The sequence below is a fragment of the Melospiza melodia genome, chromosome 21 (genome assembly GCF_035770615.1).
Source record: "Melospiza melodia melodia isolate bMelMel2 chromosome 21, bMelMel2.pri, whole genome shotgun sequence".
Lineage (NCBI taxonomy): Eukaryota > Metazoa > Chordata > Aves > Passeriformes > Passerellidae > Melospiza > Melospiza melodia.
In genome coordinates this window covers 14,454,023-14,471,276 of record NC_086214.1, presented here as the reverse complement: position 1 = coordinate 14,471,276, position 17,254 = coordinate 14,454,023, and the positions used below count along the sequence as shown (strand labels likewise).

General features: G+C 42.0%; 1 protein-coding gene across 4 annotated transcripts in view; it reads right to left on the bottom strand.

The window, feature by feature from the left end:
* The window catches only part of PITPNM3 (PITPNM family member 3), a 35,213-nt gene extending 18,042 nt beyond the window's left edge, over nucleotides 1–17,171 (bottom strand). The window contains exons 1-8 of one of the 4 annotated variants that reach the window (XM_063174108.1): nucleotides 16,283–16,504; nucleotides 10,591–10,686; nucleotides 9,842–9,997; nucleotides 8,901–8,996; nucleotides 5,636–5,743; nucleotides 4,368–4,444; nucleotides 2,149–2,384; nucleotides 956–1,145 (exon numbers count right to left, since the gene is read on the bottom strand). In XM_063174108.1, coding sequence (XP_063030178.1) covers nucleotides 956–1,145; nucleotides 2,149–2,384; nucleotides 4,368–4,444; nucleotides 5,636–5,743; nucleotides 8,901–8,961 — 672 coding nt within the window. In that variant the 5' untranslated portion in view covers nucleotides 8,962–8,996; nucleotides 9,842–9,997; nucleotides 10,591–10,686; nucleotides 16,283–16,504. Of the gene's footprint in view, nucleotides 1–955; nucleotides 1,146–2,148; nucleotides 2,385–3,509; nucleotides 3,571–4,367; nucleotides 4,445–5,635; nucleotides 5,744–8,900; nucleotides 8,997–9,841; nucleotides 9,998–10,590; nucleotides 10,687–16,282; nucleotides 16,505–16,975 lie in introns of those variants that run through there. The other 3 variants (XM_063174109.1, XM_063174107.1, XM_063174110.1) reach the window with 3 other exon arrangements.
* Nucleotides 17,172–17,254: the final 83 nt, after the last annotated feature.

Genomic DNA, 17,254 nt, shown 5'->3' with positions numbered 1-17,254 from the left:
AAAGGCAATCTCTGATCTAATGAACTTGGAATGCAAATTGACAGAAGAGACAAAAATATTACAGGAAAGATCCACACAGGGTGCATGCCAGGATATACGATACTCAATCAGTACAGGGCTTATTCAGAGTCAGAGCTGAAATTTCTATCTAAGGAAGAAAGCAAAGCACTTTGGAGAGCACAGAGAAGTCACTTGCATTTTAACTGTGCTGGTAGTTGATGGTGAAAATTCTGTGGAACATATAGAGGTCAAGCAGTAAATACAATATATTATTTGTAAACCACAAGAGAGAGACTTTTTTGTAGCTCTGCCACGGAAAAAAAATCATAACACTAAAGTTCTATTGAGATAGTTTTCATATTATTTTTGTAACTGGTGTCATTCTTCTTTACATAATTTCACCTTTCGTAATGTTCTGTGACTGCAGCTGGGCTGGTTTTATGCTTTAACCAAGAACAGTTTACTGTGCACAGTAAAAATGGCTTATAACCAAATTATAGTCTAAAAATACTGATATATCACAGCATAATCTTATTAGTGCCACAGAAAAGAATTTGTGTAATAAGACACATGCTTCCCTTCAAAGTTTACACTGTACTCTATATTAAATGTATTTTCTTTCTTTTTCTGAAGTGTGGAGGTCACTGTACTTAAAGGAAGTGCATGTTTCTGGCCATTGTAGATGGCCCCATTACAAAATAATATCAGTAACTCACACAGGGTATCAATATCATATTTCTATGTAAATCCATGTGAGTTAATGCACAGGATTCCAAAAGTGCCTGTCTTGTGCTGGACACGGAGAGGACATTTTGTGTAGATGATCCCATGCTAACATTCATTCATATTTGTAGCATCCCACACTCATAACTCAAACCCCTCAACATAATGGCTTAAAACCAAACAGCCTTGCTCTGAAGAAATTTTACCTTGATGTAAGAGAAAACAGTCCTACCTGTCCATTAAAACCAGCCCCATCAGTAGATTTGAGAAACTCATTATAAACTTGATTGGCTCTACTGATCACCATGGCAACTGCATCCTGGTACTGAGGAGATGAAACAGCCAGCAAAGGCAAGGCAGCCAGTGGGATGTGGTCTTCACTGCTGCTGAGACAGCTCTCATCATAGCTGTAGGGATTCAGGCTGGAAAAGGACATGTTATCATCAGGAAAGCTGCAAGAGGCAGCGCACAGCATTAGAGAATGAGCAATTACTAACAGAAATGGGTTGGGCTACTGCAGTTCACAATGAGCAAACACAGGAAGGATCATTTTCTCAGAGAATTCAACTCCTTAAAAAAACCAAATCATTACTGCTTCAGGTGAACGGGATCACACTAGAAGGCATTTCTGTAGTTAAACACACTTGGTGCAATTGTTCTACATACAACTAGACATAATTTTAAATGGCAATGACATGATTACATTTCAGCTTTTGTTTCCCCCCCATATAATAACTCACTGCACCAGAGAGCAGAATCCAACCATCACAATGGAATAGTTTCCAAGAATACAATGACAGGTGTATTGTTCAAAAGCATATTATGACATTTTTCCCAGTGTCCAAACTTTTCAAAAAGATGAAACAAAGTTGCACACAATCTGAAATCACGAGCTTCAAATGTAACCCTGGGCACTATACTGAAATAAAAATAGTCTAAAAGCAAGTATCACTTAAGGAAGCCCCAGATAAAACCAAGAGAAGCATCTCTTTGCTTAGAAAAACAGAAACCAAGGAAATCTGATTCTCTCCTCCCTTCACCAGAGTTCAGCAGTCAATCCTAGTTTGCACTTGTAGAAGAATTGATGCAGGAGTATGTGTTTCTTTCATCTTTCTCTATTGTGCCATTTAAAATACTTATGTCATGGAAAGCAAGGTTACTTGAAAATATTCTCTCATTCAATGACAGAATTTCTAGACTGAAAAAGCAGCTGAGGAAGAGCCACTTCTGAAGTGGATACATCCAATAAAATTTATTTTTAAACAAATTAATCCACTTAGACAAGGATGAAAGATCTCTGCAAGTCTTCCAGTCGGCAGAAGATTAAGAATGAATCACAAAATTTCATTATGAAATATATAGGTCACAGAAAGCCATTCAAAACCACAATGCATAACCAAACACAGGGAATGCAAATCAACTTACCTGGAAACAAGAGAGAAAGCTGCTGAACAAATTGCTGGGCAGGGAACAAGTCTCATTAAGATGTGGCCCAAAGAGGCAGGGAAATGGGCTCGGGTCACTTTCTCAAACACAGAACTGAAGGTGTTGATGTCTGCCAGCTTGCTGCTGTGGTCCCCACTTCCAGTGTCTAATATGTTCCCCCCATGTAGGATCAAAATTAACACATGAGTTTTGCAGTTCTGGTGTTGAACTCCTTCCTGTGAGAAAAACACGAAATAGGAAAGCAGGAGGCATTTTCATGGACTTTGTTAGTTTACCTGGTGTCAACATTAGCAGTGATTTTTTTTTTCCTGCCACCCCCATCATGGTAATTTTTTGATATTGGCTTTCACTGGAGTGGGTGGGGGCATGTGTGTGCATATATGCATGTCCTGTGTTCCATTTAATTCGTGTATGTCTGAATCATGCAGAGCCCACTATGCTCTGACACAAACTGTGCAGCACAGATGAAGGTTTCAGATCAACAAAGATTAAGACAGCTTTGTGTACATCAGAAGTTACTTTAAATACTCTGAGACTGGAGAAAAATTCCAAACTCCACAGGCAGTATAAGCTATTATCCGTCTAGGTATCCTAGTGATTGCTTAATTTACTGGCAAGGTTTTCATTCAAACCATCACGAGTCCAAAAAAGACAAATTCCTCTGTCAATGAAAACATTCAGCAAAAGCAGATGATGCAGTTATCTCAGGCTTTTGAGACTGGTAACTTCTCATTAAAATGAAAGACACTTACTGAAAAAGTAAAAAAATGCATCATTGCTGATATCCATAAAATTCACAAACAAATTTATGAATATGTGAACAGGTGCATACACAGACAATAATCAGCATGTTTTGTAGATAACCAAGATGTTTCCTGTTGAAACCAGAAGAGCATTTTGAATGTCTCACAATTTCACCCTTTTTTTTCTCTTTACCCCTTGATACTCGTGTGCACTTGAAGAACTCAGTAATAAATTAAAAGGTTAGATTTTTTGTCGTTAAATCTTGACTGCTATTTTCTTCTTCACTTTGGATGTCAGGATTCCTTAAGATTTCTAGTTCCTGACCAAATATGAACACACTGTAAAAATGACAGTAACGTTTTTTGACTAAGGATCATTAAATGCTAGATTGGGTGATTTATTCAGAATCAGGCAATGTTCTGGACAGTTTATTCTTAAGTTCTGGAATGAAAGGAAATGGGTAACTTTAGCACTTGTATTATGGTGACAGAGAAATGGCCGAAAATGAGAGAATTGTAGGTTATTCCACTATCTCTGTTCAGCCCATGAATTTTAGTATCCAGTAGAAGTACTAATTCTGAAGGCTTTTTGCTGACCTGACTTGTATCTGCTTAAATACAGGAGAATCATGTAAGCATTTTTCAGGTTCCACTTTTCCATGCACTGATTTACAATTTCCTTCTCCATAAGGTTTCATTCCAGTTTTCAGAAGAGAAATTTAATTCCCTTTAAAAGCTAAATATATTTCCTTCCATGGACAATGTCTGCTTGTAAATAAGGACCACCGCTGAGGAGCTGATGAAACTGAAAGCTTCAAAAAGAAAAAAAATCAAGCGGGTCAATATTGCTGAAGTCAATGGTATGAGAAGTCTCTCAGCTGAATTTAACTGGTATCTTTCACAGGAAGATTCAAAGAGAATAAAATTAATTTGTCTCTAAGGAGTAGCTCAGCCATGACTTAGACAAGGTGCTCAAGGACTAATTGACTGCAGCCAATCAATGACTGTCATCATTTTATGAGGGTTGTAGGACTGAGTTCTTCAAAAATGGTAAAGTAGACATTTCCATTACCTGTCCTATGTGTGGACAGAGGACCTTAATCAGTTTTCTGGAAGGACCACTCGTTGAGATTCTTTCCTGCTTCTAAATAAAGGCAATTCTGTTACTACCAAATTCATGACTGCTGCTGAATCTGCTTCACAAAACCTGCATTTCCAGTCAAGTACTAAGCAGACATAACCATTTCTCTTCAGAAAACTGAGTCCTATTTCCATAAGTAAGCAATGTCTAAAAATCTTGTGATGATTTTCAGTGAGTACATGTGCACCTACTAAACACGGGAAAAACACACTAAGGCATCAGATGAGTTTACAGTTACATAACACAATATGAGAGTACTTCCACACGTCTACTCCTTGAAAATCAGCGCAGCTTGTTTTAGGAAACAATCTCACCTCATTGTCCTCATGTATTTCAATACTGCCTTGTGCAGGGAACCTTTGTTTTCTTAAAGAAGTTCTATATAATTCACCTGAAAGGAAAAGAGACATATTAATAATATAAATATTTGTCTGTTACATCTTTTACAGACATTTGTGGAGGTAAGGCCCATTTCTGATTTCAAGACAGAAAGTTCTGTTCACAGGAAATCCTGTAGACAAACAGAACAATACACATTCACCAGTGATTCAGAGACACTAAGCAAGTTCTGCGTCTCTGGCTTTCCTGAAGTAACTTGTTGCCCTGCCTCTTCAGGTGGAGTACAACAGATCTCAAGATCACCACAAGAAGAAAGCCAGGTGAAAGGAAAAACACTGAGTGATTCCACACCCTAAAGCAGGCATGAAAGGCATGGGTTTGATACATGACCAAAAAAAAAAAGGTTTGTACCCTGAATCTAGAAGGCAATTCATACGACCACTCCTAAACTTCTGAGATCATGAGGTAAAGTTTGGACCCATACTAAGAATCAAGACAGGTCCTCTTTTTTTTTATTACACAGATCATTTAAAATATCCCTAATATTTTGCTGTGCTAATTAGGGAGAAATTTAGAGGGGAAAAAAAAAGAAAAAGAGAACTTGTGTTAGCTACAAAGCATAAAGGGGTGATAGTCCCAAAAGAAAACTGCTATTTCCATTATCATGCTCTCATGAGAAATGATGCTGTTTCTTGCCATCTGCTTCACTATTGCTAACCCTTCATAATGACAAATCTGTCATAAAAAATATGTTCACATGAAGGCTGTGACATATGCTTTCTATTAACAAATGAGAAAGAATACTGTAAATATACTGCAGATGCATTTTGCAGACTGCACTGTTTATAGGAAAATAATGGCATGCATCACTGAGTCCAATCCTGCTCTGAAAATCACAGCATGATATAGTTCCTGTGTTAAGTTCCACAGTTTCTTCATTGAATGAGTCTTACACATACACACACCACCAGATCTCATAAATTACTACTACAGAGCACAGAAGAAGAAAAGCACACAGGATTTAGCTGTGAATCTCAACTCAAAATGCTCCACAATTCCAGTTAAAAGACCAGGCAAAATGGGAAAAGTATGATTTCCAAAAGGGAAGGAGTTGGCACCTAGTGACAATGTGCTCATGAACACAGCTGCAGGAATAAAGAACTGACATTTCACTGTGAACTGCTTCAGTAGTCAGATGTTTTTGTTAACTCTTAAGCATTATGTTACATAAGCTAAATGTTACCTTGATTTTCTTCAAGCTTCCCAATTGTTTCTATCTGCTCAACAAGGTCATTTGAGTTCCACTGGCTCATGCCTATAAGAATAGCATTTTTTCCTTCCACCATCTCTTCTGTAAGAGGAAATAGAACAAAATAAATTGCTGTGACAAAAAAGAGAAAAAAGACAGAGTGAGAACTAGCAATCAAGAGAAATAAACACTCATTAGAACCCCTAATGGGAACATGTAACAGGTTATGCAGGACTATCCAGGAAAGCTTCTTGCCTACTCATATACTTTACAGCAATCCTATACGCTTCATAGATTATGTGCAGGAAAAACATGGAAAAGAGAGGACTGCCTGAACCTTTTCTCTCTTGAGCAGCCACTTTGCAAAACAAAGTCTATAACAATCACTTTGAGTGTTAGAGTAGTTGGCTGGTTTTGTTTTTTTTTTTTAAACTTTTTTATTAGAAGAACACTGGCAGGTGTGTGCAGCAGGCACAAAGACCAGTGAAAAGAATGGAAAATAAATGAGAGGGCTGTTATGGAAGATTTTTTTTCAGCTAAAAGGCTGTGGGGCAGGCATGTGGGGAGATCGGTATAGGGGTGTTTGCCTGTCTGCTGTTGAAGTCTGATAAAACAACCAAATGGGAATGCACAGGCTTCTCTGAATAGCTTTTCAAATCTGAGGAAAAAAATGTTAGTCAAACATGGAATTTCATATTCTGACAATTTTGTGATGATGTATTCAGCTGTAATTTTCATCTTCTGTGATCAGAGGTATGTCGCAATTAAATTATAAGGTAGTTTCCTGCATCAAATATAATTTTGCATGTTGACACTGTAAAATTCCTGCCTAACTTATGGCATGTCACATAGAAAGCGAGAAACAAAGGAAAGCCAGGCAATATAAAACAGTAAAATATTACTTCTCCATTTCCATATGGATTTCACTGAATTAAGTAGTTAGCCATGACAGATGAATCAACAATCAAAACATGTACAGCTGCTTCATCTCAAACACAGGTGCTTGACTCTATGTTTACAAGGCTGCCAGCCAGAAACTTTGTTTGAGAAACTGAGATTTGACCCCAGCTGTTTTTCAGAATACAAAAGCAGCTCACTAATGTTATGTTTTAATGGTGCCTACTGCTGTGCCCACTGTTTCCTACTTCAGCCTGTCTATGAAGTACAAATTACACATGGGTAGTAGCTTCCAAATTCTCCCATGAAGAAACCCCATAGTACTCAACTCCAGCTGCACTTTGCAGCTGCAAGAATATCAAACATTGATGAAGCACTCTGTATAAGTTACAGAGAATGGGTGAGGAATATAGGTAAGAAACACTGCAGAAAATTTTATGCTAGAGACAGAAAAAGGTTATCAAGCTACCTCATTTTTAGGAGGTGAAAACCACAGTCTCTGTCCTGGACAGGTCTCTCTCACTCCAGCACAAACTAACTCCTCTTGTTTCTTTGGTGCTAAACTTAATCTACTGATAATGCCAATTACTTCAGCCCACACATATGTCTTCCTCTACCAAAGACACAAGCTCCCTTATCACCAAGAAAGCTTCTGAATGTAGAAATGCCTTCTGCCTCTTTTGCTAGTATTTATTTCTGTGTACATTTATTTTCCTGACATTTAAACACTTTATTTCTGAAAGGCTGGTCAGGAGAAAGCAGAGATGATACTAAATTAGGAGGACCTAAGGACTGCCTCAAGGGTAGTGAGGCCTTGCAGAGAGATATGGATAGACCACAGAGGTGGGCAATCACCAGCCATATGAAATTTAACATGCGCAAGTGCTGGATTGTGCACCTGGGATGGGGTAATCCTGGTTAGACCTACGAACTGTGGGAGAGGGGGCTAAAGAGAAGCCATGGGGAAAGAGACCTGAGGGTTTAGGTTAATGGTAAATTGAATATGAGTCAATGGTGCATCCTGGCAACTAGAAAGGCCAACAGTGTCCTGGGGTGCATCAGGCACAGCACCCTAGCCAGCTGAAGGAAGGTGACTGCCCCGCTCTGCTCTGGCGCAACCTCACATGGGAGTCCTGTGTCTAGTTTTGGTGCCATAATACAAGATCTAAAGCTATTAGAGAGCATTCAGAGGAGGACAACCAAGATGCTGAATGGCCTCAAGACCAAGATTTATGAGGAACAATTGAGGTCCCTCGGTTTGTTCAGTTTGGAGAAGACTGAGGGGAGACTTCATCGCAGTCTGCAACTTCCTCAAGGTGGGCAATGGAGAGGGAGTTGCTGATATCTCTCTCGTGACCAGTGACAGGATTTGAAGAAATAAAAATCTATCTAAACAAAACTTGATTTTTGCAAGCTAACTATCAAGTAATCTAAACTTGGAAATATTTGTGTTAACTCAATATGGACTATGTCCAGCAAATTCAGTCTACAATGCATGCCTCGCCAGCTCCAAAAATGCAGGCACCAAATGGACCTTCAAAGCACTACTGAACAATGAATCTTGATGATTCAAAAGAATATTCCATCAAGCACAGTAAGTGATCATACTCCCAAAGACAGAATCTAGTCAGACTTTTGATCTATTCACATCAAAGAAAACTATGCCATCTAGAATGTCTGAAACATCATCATTTTAGTTCTCTTTATGGAGAAAAAAACTGAAGTATGAGTTGGTGCTCAAAGTTACAACTGCAGCTTCACGCGGAATTTGGAAACATTGCTGAAATCATCAAGAGAGCTATTTTAAGCACATGGTAGAACATTGCAAAGCACAAAGGCATGTGGAGGAAGATCAGCATAGGGTATATTTATTTTCTATTTCCAACTCTTCTATTCATTAAAGCTTAAGATTTAAATGCAGCTTAAACAAATTGGGTATCCTAGTCTCACTGAGTACCCAGTGGGAAAAGTTTTGATAGAGTGGAAAACCTAAGATATTGGTCTTTAAAGTGGACAACATGGACACTGATGGCCTTCATCAGGAACTGCGATCAAGAACACTCCCACTGTAACCTCATACACTGTCTGAGCTGGGGAGGATCAGGGTCAGACCCCATGAGCTCTGCACTGGTGGTGTTTTGCTGCTTCTGACATCAGATTCAGCTCAGGGCAGCTCACTCATCCACCCCAGCACCTCAACAAAGTCCGGTAAATTCAGGTCCATGCACAAATCCTGGATAGAACTGATGGAGGTTTTGTCTAATGAGGACAATGCTGTCAGTTCACCCATGAAGGAGCTGAGTTAGTTGTTGCAAAACTGGGGGGGAAAAAAGGGGAGGGGAGGACAAAAATGTGTACTCACCCCGCGCATCAAAGAATTCATCATCGGAGCTCTCCACAGAGTCTCTGAGAACACTCTGCATGTGCCGCTGAGCACCACCAAATCGGCATGGGCTGGCTGAAAACACAAGGAGACCCACATTAACACAAGGGAATGCTCACCTCTGCTCCAGAAAAGACCCTGACCCAACACATTAATGACCAGTTTGTGTAGGTGCCTCAGGAAGATGGTCATCATGCACACTTTAATCTCAACTGTCAGCCAGCAATAGCTCTCAGGATGGCAAAAAAATACTTCCACTTAACGAAAGTGATTAAAACAAGTTTGTGTTAAAGATAAGCCTGCATTCAGCTAATGCAGTGACCTCAAAAGATAAACTCTTTTCTGTTGAATTCGTCTGACTGTTCCATTCCAACACTCAAATTGCACATTGTTTCTAAGACACAAAGCAGCATTTCCCCAGGACATGACAGTAGCTCCCACTTAAATTCAATTTAACTCCTAAAATAAGTGCCATCTTATTTGGCTCACAGATTTGCAGACAAGCTACTTAATTCTCACTCACTGAACTGGTTTCATCAGAGAGCTCTGCTGTGCTGGGGCCTGGGGCTTTCACTTGAAGCTTGCCATTTGAAGATAGGAAGGGAAAACCACATTACAATAGGTACAGTAATAGATATAGTCATGACAGCTTAGATGGTCCTAATGGATTATCATATTCAAACTAATTTGTAGTTAGTAAGCCAGCCTTGTCTAAATATCTGAATTCTCCTTACATCTAAGCAACCCAACACTAAAAAGAAGCAGTGAAATATATTCCTTATATTAACAACAAAGTCTCCCCACAATAAATGGGATCAAATCCACCATACCCCTAACAACACTATTGTAGAAAGGACACTCATCGCCCACCAGAATAGTGTCCTTCGTTTTATTCATTTCCGCAAATGATGACATCAGACCTGATTCTAATATCCTGAGCCCCTGGCCACAAAAGCATTCTTCTTCTCTCAGCAGTAAAAGAGCAACTCAAACAGAGGATGCATCCTTCTGTATTATTCTGGAGAAAATATGCCACTAGGTCACGGCCTTCTGTTCTTCATTTACTCCACCTATAGCTGAATTAATCAGAAATATAAGTGAAGGGGGGTAAGAAGCAGCAGATTTTAGCTGGCCAAGACGTGAGTAAAAACAATAATCAATTAATATCATTTTAATAGGGTTAAAAAAATTGGCTATTAAGAAGTAAGTAAAAATAATAGTCAATTAATAGCATTTTAATTTTTTTTTAATGGCTATTAAGGAGTCAGTATTCATTCCAAGAGTACAGTATGTTTTTGCAATGTGTCCAGTGATATCTGGCAGCTACTGGAGCCCCTCCATTCAGGTACATGTCTATCCTAAAACGCACCACTACAGTCATCAAAATAGTGGGAGAAAGAACACTATTCTGACCTTCAAATGAAAAAAAGTCTGCATTGGGTCAATGCTTGGAACAGAAGGCATTCCAAAATTCCAAAAGCACAAAGTGGGAAGCACCACAAAAAAACCAGAGTGATGAATGGAGGGTTGGACCAAAAGAGGGAGGGAGCAAGGGAGCAAGCTATAAAAATAAAAAATTGTAAAAACTTCAAAGGTACTCCAAAGCAAACAGCAATTCCTTGGAGAAGAACTGCCACTAGCCTGGCTGAAAATCAATAATAGTACTCACCCCACAAAAAAGCCCATGGTTCCAGGGACCTTGGAGTTTGATGTAGAATGTGAAGGGAGGGCAGGGAAAAGAGTCACAAATATCCAGGCATAAATTCTGGTTATGAGAAAAGATCTTGGGAGCATAAGTTTTATTATATTGCACTGGGAATGCTTCTAGATTTAGAAGCAGCTTAAACATAACCACAGTCAGCAGCACAAATATGCATAAAGCTCACAGCTCTCCACATCTAGACTGATTTGCTGGCTGGACTGCATTGCATTGCCCTAATACATTGGTCCTATTGAGTCTGCTTCCTTCAGTGCCAGCAGATTAGCATTAGGCTAACCTTCAGAGGACTCTATTAACATTTCTTGATTTTATTAGACACTGGCATTTCCTGGACTCACTGATTTGATTTACACTGTCAACTGCTGCATATCTTATTTTATAATTTTGTTTCAGAGAATGAAAAGACCAGCCCTACTTCAGAGCACAGGTGAGCTCATCAGTAATGACACTTTATGCTTCTACAGCAGTGATCCTACCTTTATCAGATCAGTCAGCTGACTCTTAGCAGCCAGATTTCAGAAGTTTTTGCACCCAGGTAGCAACTTTCATTTCATTTCAGTTGTTCAGTATCACAATTTCTGATCAAAGTAGGGGAAAGCATGGAGAAATGCCTTGAACACTACGTGACAAATTTGTGAGTCACAATAGTTGAACTGGAAGCACATACAGTAGTTCCCCACAAGCTGTCGGGGCGGCACGACAGAGAGACAGTAGGATATAAGAGTAACATTTCCCAGAGGAGGAAGGAGAGCCCACAGAAATGCACAGGTGCTTTACTTCTAGAAGAAGCAGAAGTAAAGTTTCCTATCTAACCTGTTCTCTCTGCACAGGACTGCAAGTTGTGACAGTCACCTGTCACAGAGGCAGCTGGCAGGGGCTTGCCCCGAGCACAGAGGCACAGTAAAAGCAAGGGAGAATACAACAGCAGAGCCATCGCTGCAGAACTATGAACAGAAGCTCAATCCCCTAGTAGGCTAGCACTAACCATAAGTAATTGTAATTAAGAATACAATCAGGGATTCTCCGCAGTAAAAAAAAAAAAAAAAGTCTTCTTTTCTTCAACAAAGAACAGCTGGAATTTCACTGCTACTTTGCTGCATCAGTGATCTGGTGACTGATGGGAGGTGTTGTGATGCATGTTAGATATTGATTTCCTTACCCCTACTATGTATAAGTAAGGATCGCAACTGAAATCTATCCTGCATAACAGCTTCCATAAGGGGAAGAGCCACAGATGATAATCGGCTGCAACCTCTTGTGATAAGCAGCAAAATAGCCAGGATCTTATTTGACTAAAAATTGCTACAGAAATAGTTCCGTGTTCTATTATGCAACACTCGCACTTTGGTTGAAGGCGAGGCAGACTGCACCTCTGTACACGTCATCCTAATTCAGATGCAAGACAAATTTAATCCTTGGTGTTTAGTGAGTGTATATAATTCCAGCAAACAGCAGAAGAAACAGTTCCCACTCATATACCAGCAGCTTCTAATACTGTCCATCCCGAGAAGGAACAACCCACTAAAATGATGCAATCTCTGATATGTTCCACAAATAGACCAAAGGAGCAGAACAGTCATGGAAAATGCCAATTCTACTTTCACCCACAAACACCAGCAGGGCTCACTCTTCCATAGCTCCACAAGAAATCACCAGCAGTTGAAAAGTACATATAAGACAAGAATCAGCTCTAGCTTCCTCTGGTCAGGAGGCATAAACCCAAATTCTTTCCAAAGGTGTCTCTTTTTTTTTTACAAGCTGGCAATGATATGACAATAAAGCAGTGCATGAGCATGCTTCATTACAAGTGATATGAGGGTGATTCTAAAAGAGAGAAAAAAAAAGAAAAACACAAGAGGAATTAAAGTGACCCTACTGGTCTTTAGCCAACATTCTCAGGACTAAGGAAATGGCAACAGAAAAACAGGTAAGAAGTGAAATAAGGCTGAAGTGGCTCTGAAAAAGTTTAAAAAACGAAGCTTTTTCTCTGAAAACTGAACAGCTAATGGTGTTGATTCCCAACTTTAATTGCTTTCCTATATCCTTTGGAAGGCCCAGTGTCCAAAACACACTCATCATAGAAGTCCCAAGCACCCTAAGACAAAACAGCTCACCACTGTCACTCAGCAGTATGCACATGTTCTGCTACCAGTACCAAAAATGCTGCTTCAGTATTACCTGTTAAGAAAGATAGTATTCAAAATGCACACCATGTCAGGAGAAAGAAAAGACATCTAGTTTCCATTTCCATTCCAGTAACTGGCATCAATTCTGACAACACAAAGCAACACCACACAGTACGGGCTCCAGGTCCTTAGGTGGCATACACCTAGAGGTGAAACATGTGAGAGCACAAGAATATCTTCTGGGAAAAGGAAGGAACAATTTCCTGTGGAAATTATGTTCTCTTAGCACACTTTACCAAGGCACAGGGATTGAATCTGCTACTGGATCTAACAAGCAGAAAATTAATTTTCAAATGCAGCAGGAAGTAAGCCTAGCCCTGCTGTGAAAACACAGCCATGTTACCTTTCTTCACTGGTTCTGCCTTCCCCTAATTTTGAAAGCTTTTAAAAACTCTTACTGAAACTGAAAAAAAACCCCCATTACTGGAGTCATCACATCACTGTTTACAGAAGCACTTCATGGGCAGGACTGGCACGTACTCTTTGGAAATGAGAGTATGTTGATTTCATTCCTGAAACATACTTGTGAGGGCAGAGTAGCAGCACAGTAGGGTCAGTCTAGAAGCATCAGTCTAAGAGTCACTGCAGCATCTCCCTCTTCTCCTTACCAGTGCATGTGTCACTGGCCACCTTGTCAGGCAAGCAGGACAGACGGAAAGCGAGCAGGATGACCCAAATGCCAGCCATGCCAGCCCCTTGTGTAGCGGCAGCATCACAGGCTGGTTCCAGAGGCCATCCCAGCTCAGGTGTGCTCACACCAGACTTGCCAAGAAAAGGCATTCAAGCTGATTGGGCTAAGAGCTGCAGTTTTCACTGGATGCAATTACAGCACTGGGCTTTGCTGTCAAATGAATTCAATATTATTCACTTCACTGTTATATTATCACAGATTTCAAGCTTTGCAGGAGACCAAACCTTTTTCCACATCTTTTGCTTGGAAACATCTTCCAGTTTCCAATCAAGCCCAGACATAAGCACATGCCAGAAGACAGGCAATGATAAAGAAAGCACTCCTGACTACTATCACCACACCTAGGTAGAGATGAAACAGCTCACAGTGTTCTCATAGCTACTGGAAACTCAGTCTTTTACAAAGTCAAATATTGAGGACTGAATTAACCTCAATTAAAAAAAACCCAAAACAATAGACTCTATTGCAGAGATTAAAAAATTTCCACCTGTCAAAACTTGTTTTAGAAGCACATCATTTTGAATTCAGGGGCAGTTGTCCTAATAAAACTTAAAAGCACAAGTCATTTTTCCATTTGGATAGAGATGCTGGGTAGGAGGAATGACCTTTGCTATTGCTACCAACTGTGGTTGCATAATAATATTTCCTTCTGTTTTGCTGCTTTCAGATGCTTCTTGCCTACCCATTAAGTGATTTAACAGAGCTACCCACACAGTGTTACCTAGTGACTATGAAGTTAAGACTTACTGGAGGCCAACTTCACCCACTATTATTTCCTACTTATTTTTTATTTCTTATTTGGAAATCGTAAAACTAAAGACGTACATTACACGTATGTGAATTTAACTACTGGAGGCACTCCTAAGACTCAGGAGCTCATACAAGACAGAGGGAGATGCTGATCAGAAGAAGTCCTTGCCTGCACACTGACCACCAAAAAAGATGGACCATATATGCCATCACTGATAGCAGGCCTCCTCATCCAAAATCGCAGAATGAATCTGCATCAGAGACTGGAACTGAAATAAAATCAGTTGAAGCTGAAATGGAACACACTCAGCAGAAGGGGCTGAGGAGGGGCATGGAGTGGGAGGCCTACAAAACTGTGAGGCTAACAGAGAAGAGGAAAAAAAATAACAGTGGGAGGTGAGAGGGAGGGTAGAGAGAACATAAAATGCCAAAGGGGAGGGGGAAGAAAAAAGCGGAAGATCAAGTCAAGATGTCAAGCTCCCTTGTCAAAATACACAGTTGACAAAGCCAGACATAATTACAGATAGAAAAAAGTCCACAAAGACTGCAGGTTCTCTTGTCAAGAAGTGAAAGACCTAACTGATAGCCACTGTGGTCAGAAGTGGCCAACGCAATCATCTCCTCTCTCCCATTCCTCATTCAGTGTCTTTCATGTCACAGCAATTTCACAGTGATAAATCCCTGGTTGTCTGCTGTTTATATCCCTCCACTGGCAGTTCTGCAGCAGATGGTAAGGATAGGCATGTATTTGAATATTGAGTACAGAAAACAAATCAAGAAACTAAGCCATGCAGGTCTTAAAGCCCCTATTTTAAGGTACCAGTGACATTTGCAGTCTTGCACTTTACAGGATTACTAGTGAGGTGGAGGAAGAAAGAGAAGAGGTTTAACATGACTGTGCAGACTTCAAATCCTAGATCAAAGTTTCCTGTAAACATTGTACATCTCCCAGAGCTGTTTCTTGATGCTTCAGATGCCAGCTTCCCCACAGCTGAAATTAACTTCACTCTCCCTCTCAAGCAGTGTCATTACCTCCTCCAAACTGACTCCCCAAAACCAGAGAAGATATGAATATTCTCCAGTCTTTTCCTGCAATGACTGTAGGTGGACTGCCTGCAACACATCCCAAAGTCTCTACTTTCATAGTGCAGAGATTCTGGCTTTCTGAGGAGGCTCTGGCATTTTTGAGTCACTGTGCTCTGTTAAAAATGAAGTCAGAGCTGCAAAGCAGATACTCTACCACTCCCACGGGGACATGCCAGGTGGTGATCTGCAATTGTCTTTATGTGGTTTTACAATCTACACTTGCAAATACCCAAGCATTTCTGCATAGGGACGACTTCAAGTGCTTAGGGTCTGGAGTTCACCAGGTGAGATCTGGCTACTCAAATGAGTAAAGTGTGGACCATGTCTAAAACCCCTTTACAAGCACACCTGTCATTCAACAGTGAGCAAACACTACAATTTTGGTCCTCCTTTCTATTTGAGGTAAGGCTACAGCACTAGCAGGGGCTGCAAGGTAGCATACATACAAGCAAAACAACTTTTTAATATTTGTGCATTTTGCAGCTCACATTGGTAAACTCAGTAAGCTCAATTTATAAAAACAGCACATTTTTCCTATGCCTAGACCAGATAGTTTCTTCCAGACCTTCTTTGTGAATGGTCTCTTCTTTGCAATAAGTATTGCAAAGATGGCAATAACTACTGCCATCACAATAAAGAATTTACAAAATTTTTTATTTAGTAAAGAAATAAACAGTGCTGGAAAAAACCACCCTTTTGGGTTTAGCTTTAATACTGCCATGCTGCTGTGAAGCTGTGTCCAGACCTGGCACCAAACACCAGAAATGTCACATACTGACCATTCAGTCACAGCAATTGGGCCTTCACCTGCAACAGCAATGGGTTCTGTGTGCAACCTAGAATAAAACCACTTCTTCATCAGCAACTGCACTCTCATCTGCTCTGGCTTCGTGCACACAGAACACATGCTACCTCCTTCAGGCCGCACCTGCCACCGGGCACGGGACATCTGGGCGCTGCTGCTGCCGCTGAGCATCCTCAAGCCTTGCTCTCAGCCCCAGCCAACCGGCATCCAAGCTCCACACTGCTCAGGCTCCAGAGGAAGCACAAGTCACATGAATGGGTAAGGCGCAGGGCAGGCTTTCCACCCAAGTGCACACCTGTATTGCTATTCGACCACGGCTGCTGCTCTCGAGTCTGTTGCTCCCGAGCGGGCGGCAGCGAGCACCGGCCCGACCAGGCGGTAGCCACGGAATTGCCCGGGAGCTGGAAGCGACCCTTCCCGGAGCAGCACCGGCGGAGCGCGGGGAGGAGGCCGGGCAGCGGCGATGGGCGCGGGCGCCTGCGATGCCCCCGCAGACCCGCACGGCCGTGCCTTGACCACGGCACCGGCAGATGCGGGCGCCGAAGCAGAGCGGGCCGTGCTCGATAACGACGACGAGGACGAATGTACCCGCGCCTCGTTCACACGAGTTGGCGTTCACCGCTCCGCGGGGCCGGCGGCGAAGGACGCGGACACGGCGCTGCCACGGAGCCGCGGGTGGGCGGGGAACGCGCCGGAGCTTCATCCCCGCCGCGCCCCCGGGGCCCCGCGCTCCCCTCGGGGCCGCCCCATCCCGCCCCGGGGGCCTCGCTCTCCCCTCGGGACTGCCCCATTGCGCCGCGCAGGCTCAGCACTTACCTGGGAGCGGAGCTCTCGCCATTTCAGGGCTGCCCGCCCGCAGCCAAGCCGTCCTCCGCTGTGTCAGGTGCTCGCCTGCTGGGCGCTCCGGCACCCTGCTCTCCGGCGCCCCATCGGCTTTCGGCAGAGGCCCCGCGCCGCCCCCTTGCCTGCGGCGCTGAGAGACGCGGCCGGGAGACGCCGCCGCCGCCGCCGCCCGGTGCCGCCCGCCCGCCGCTAAAGGCGCAGCCGCCGTCGCTCAAGGCGCAGTGAGCGGCTCCGCGGAGAGCGGGGGCCGGG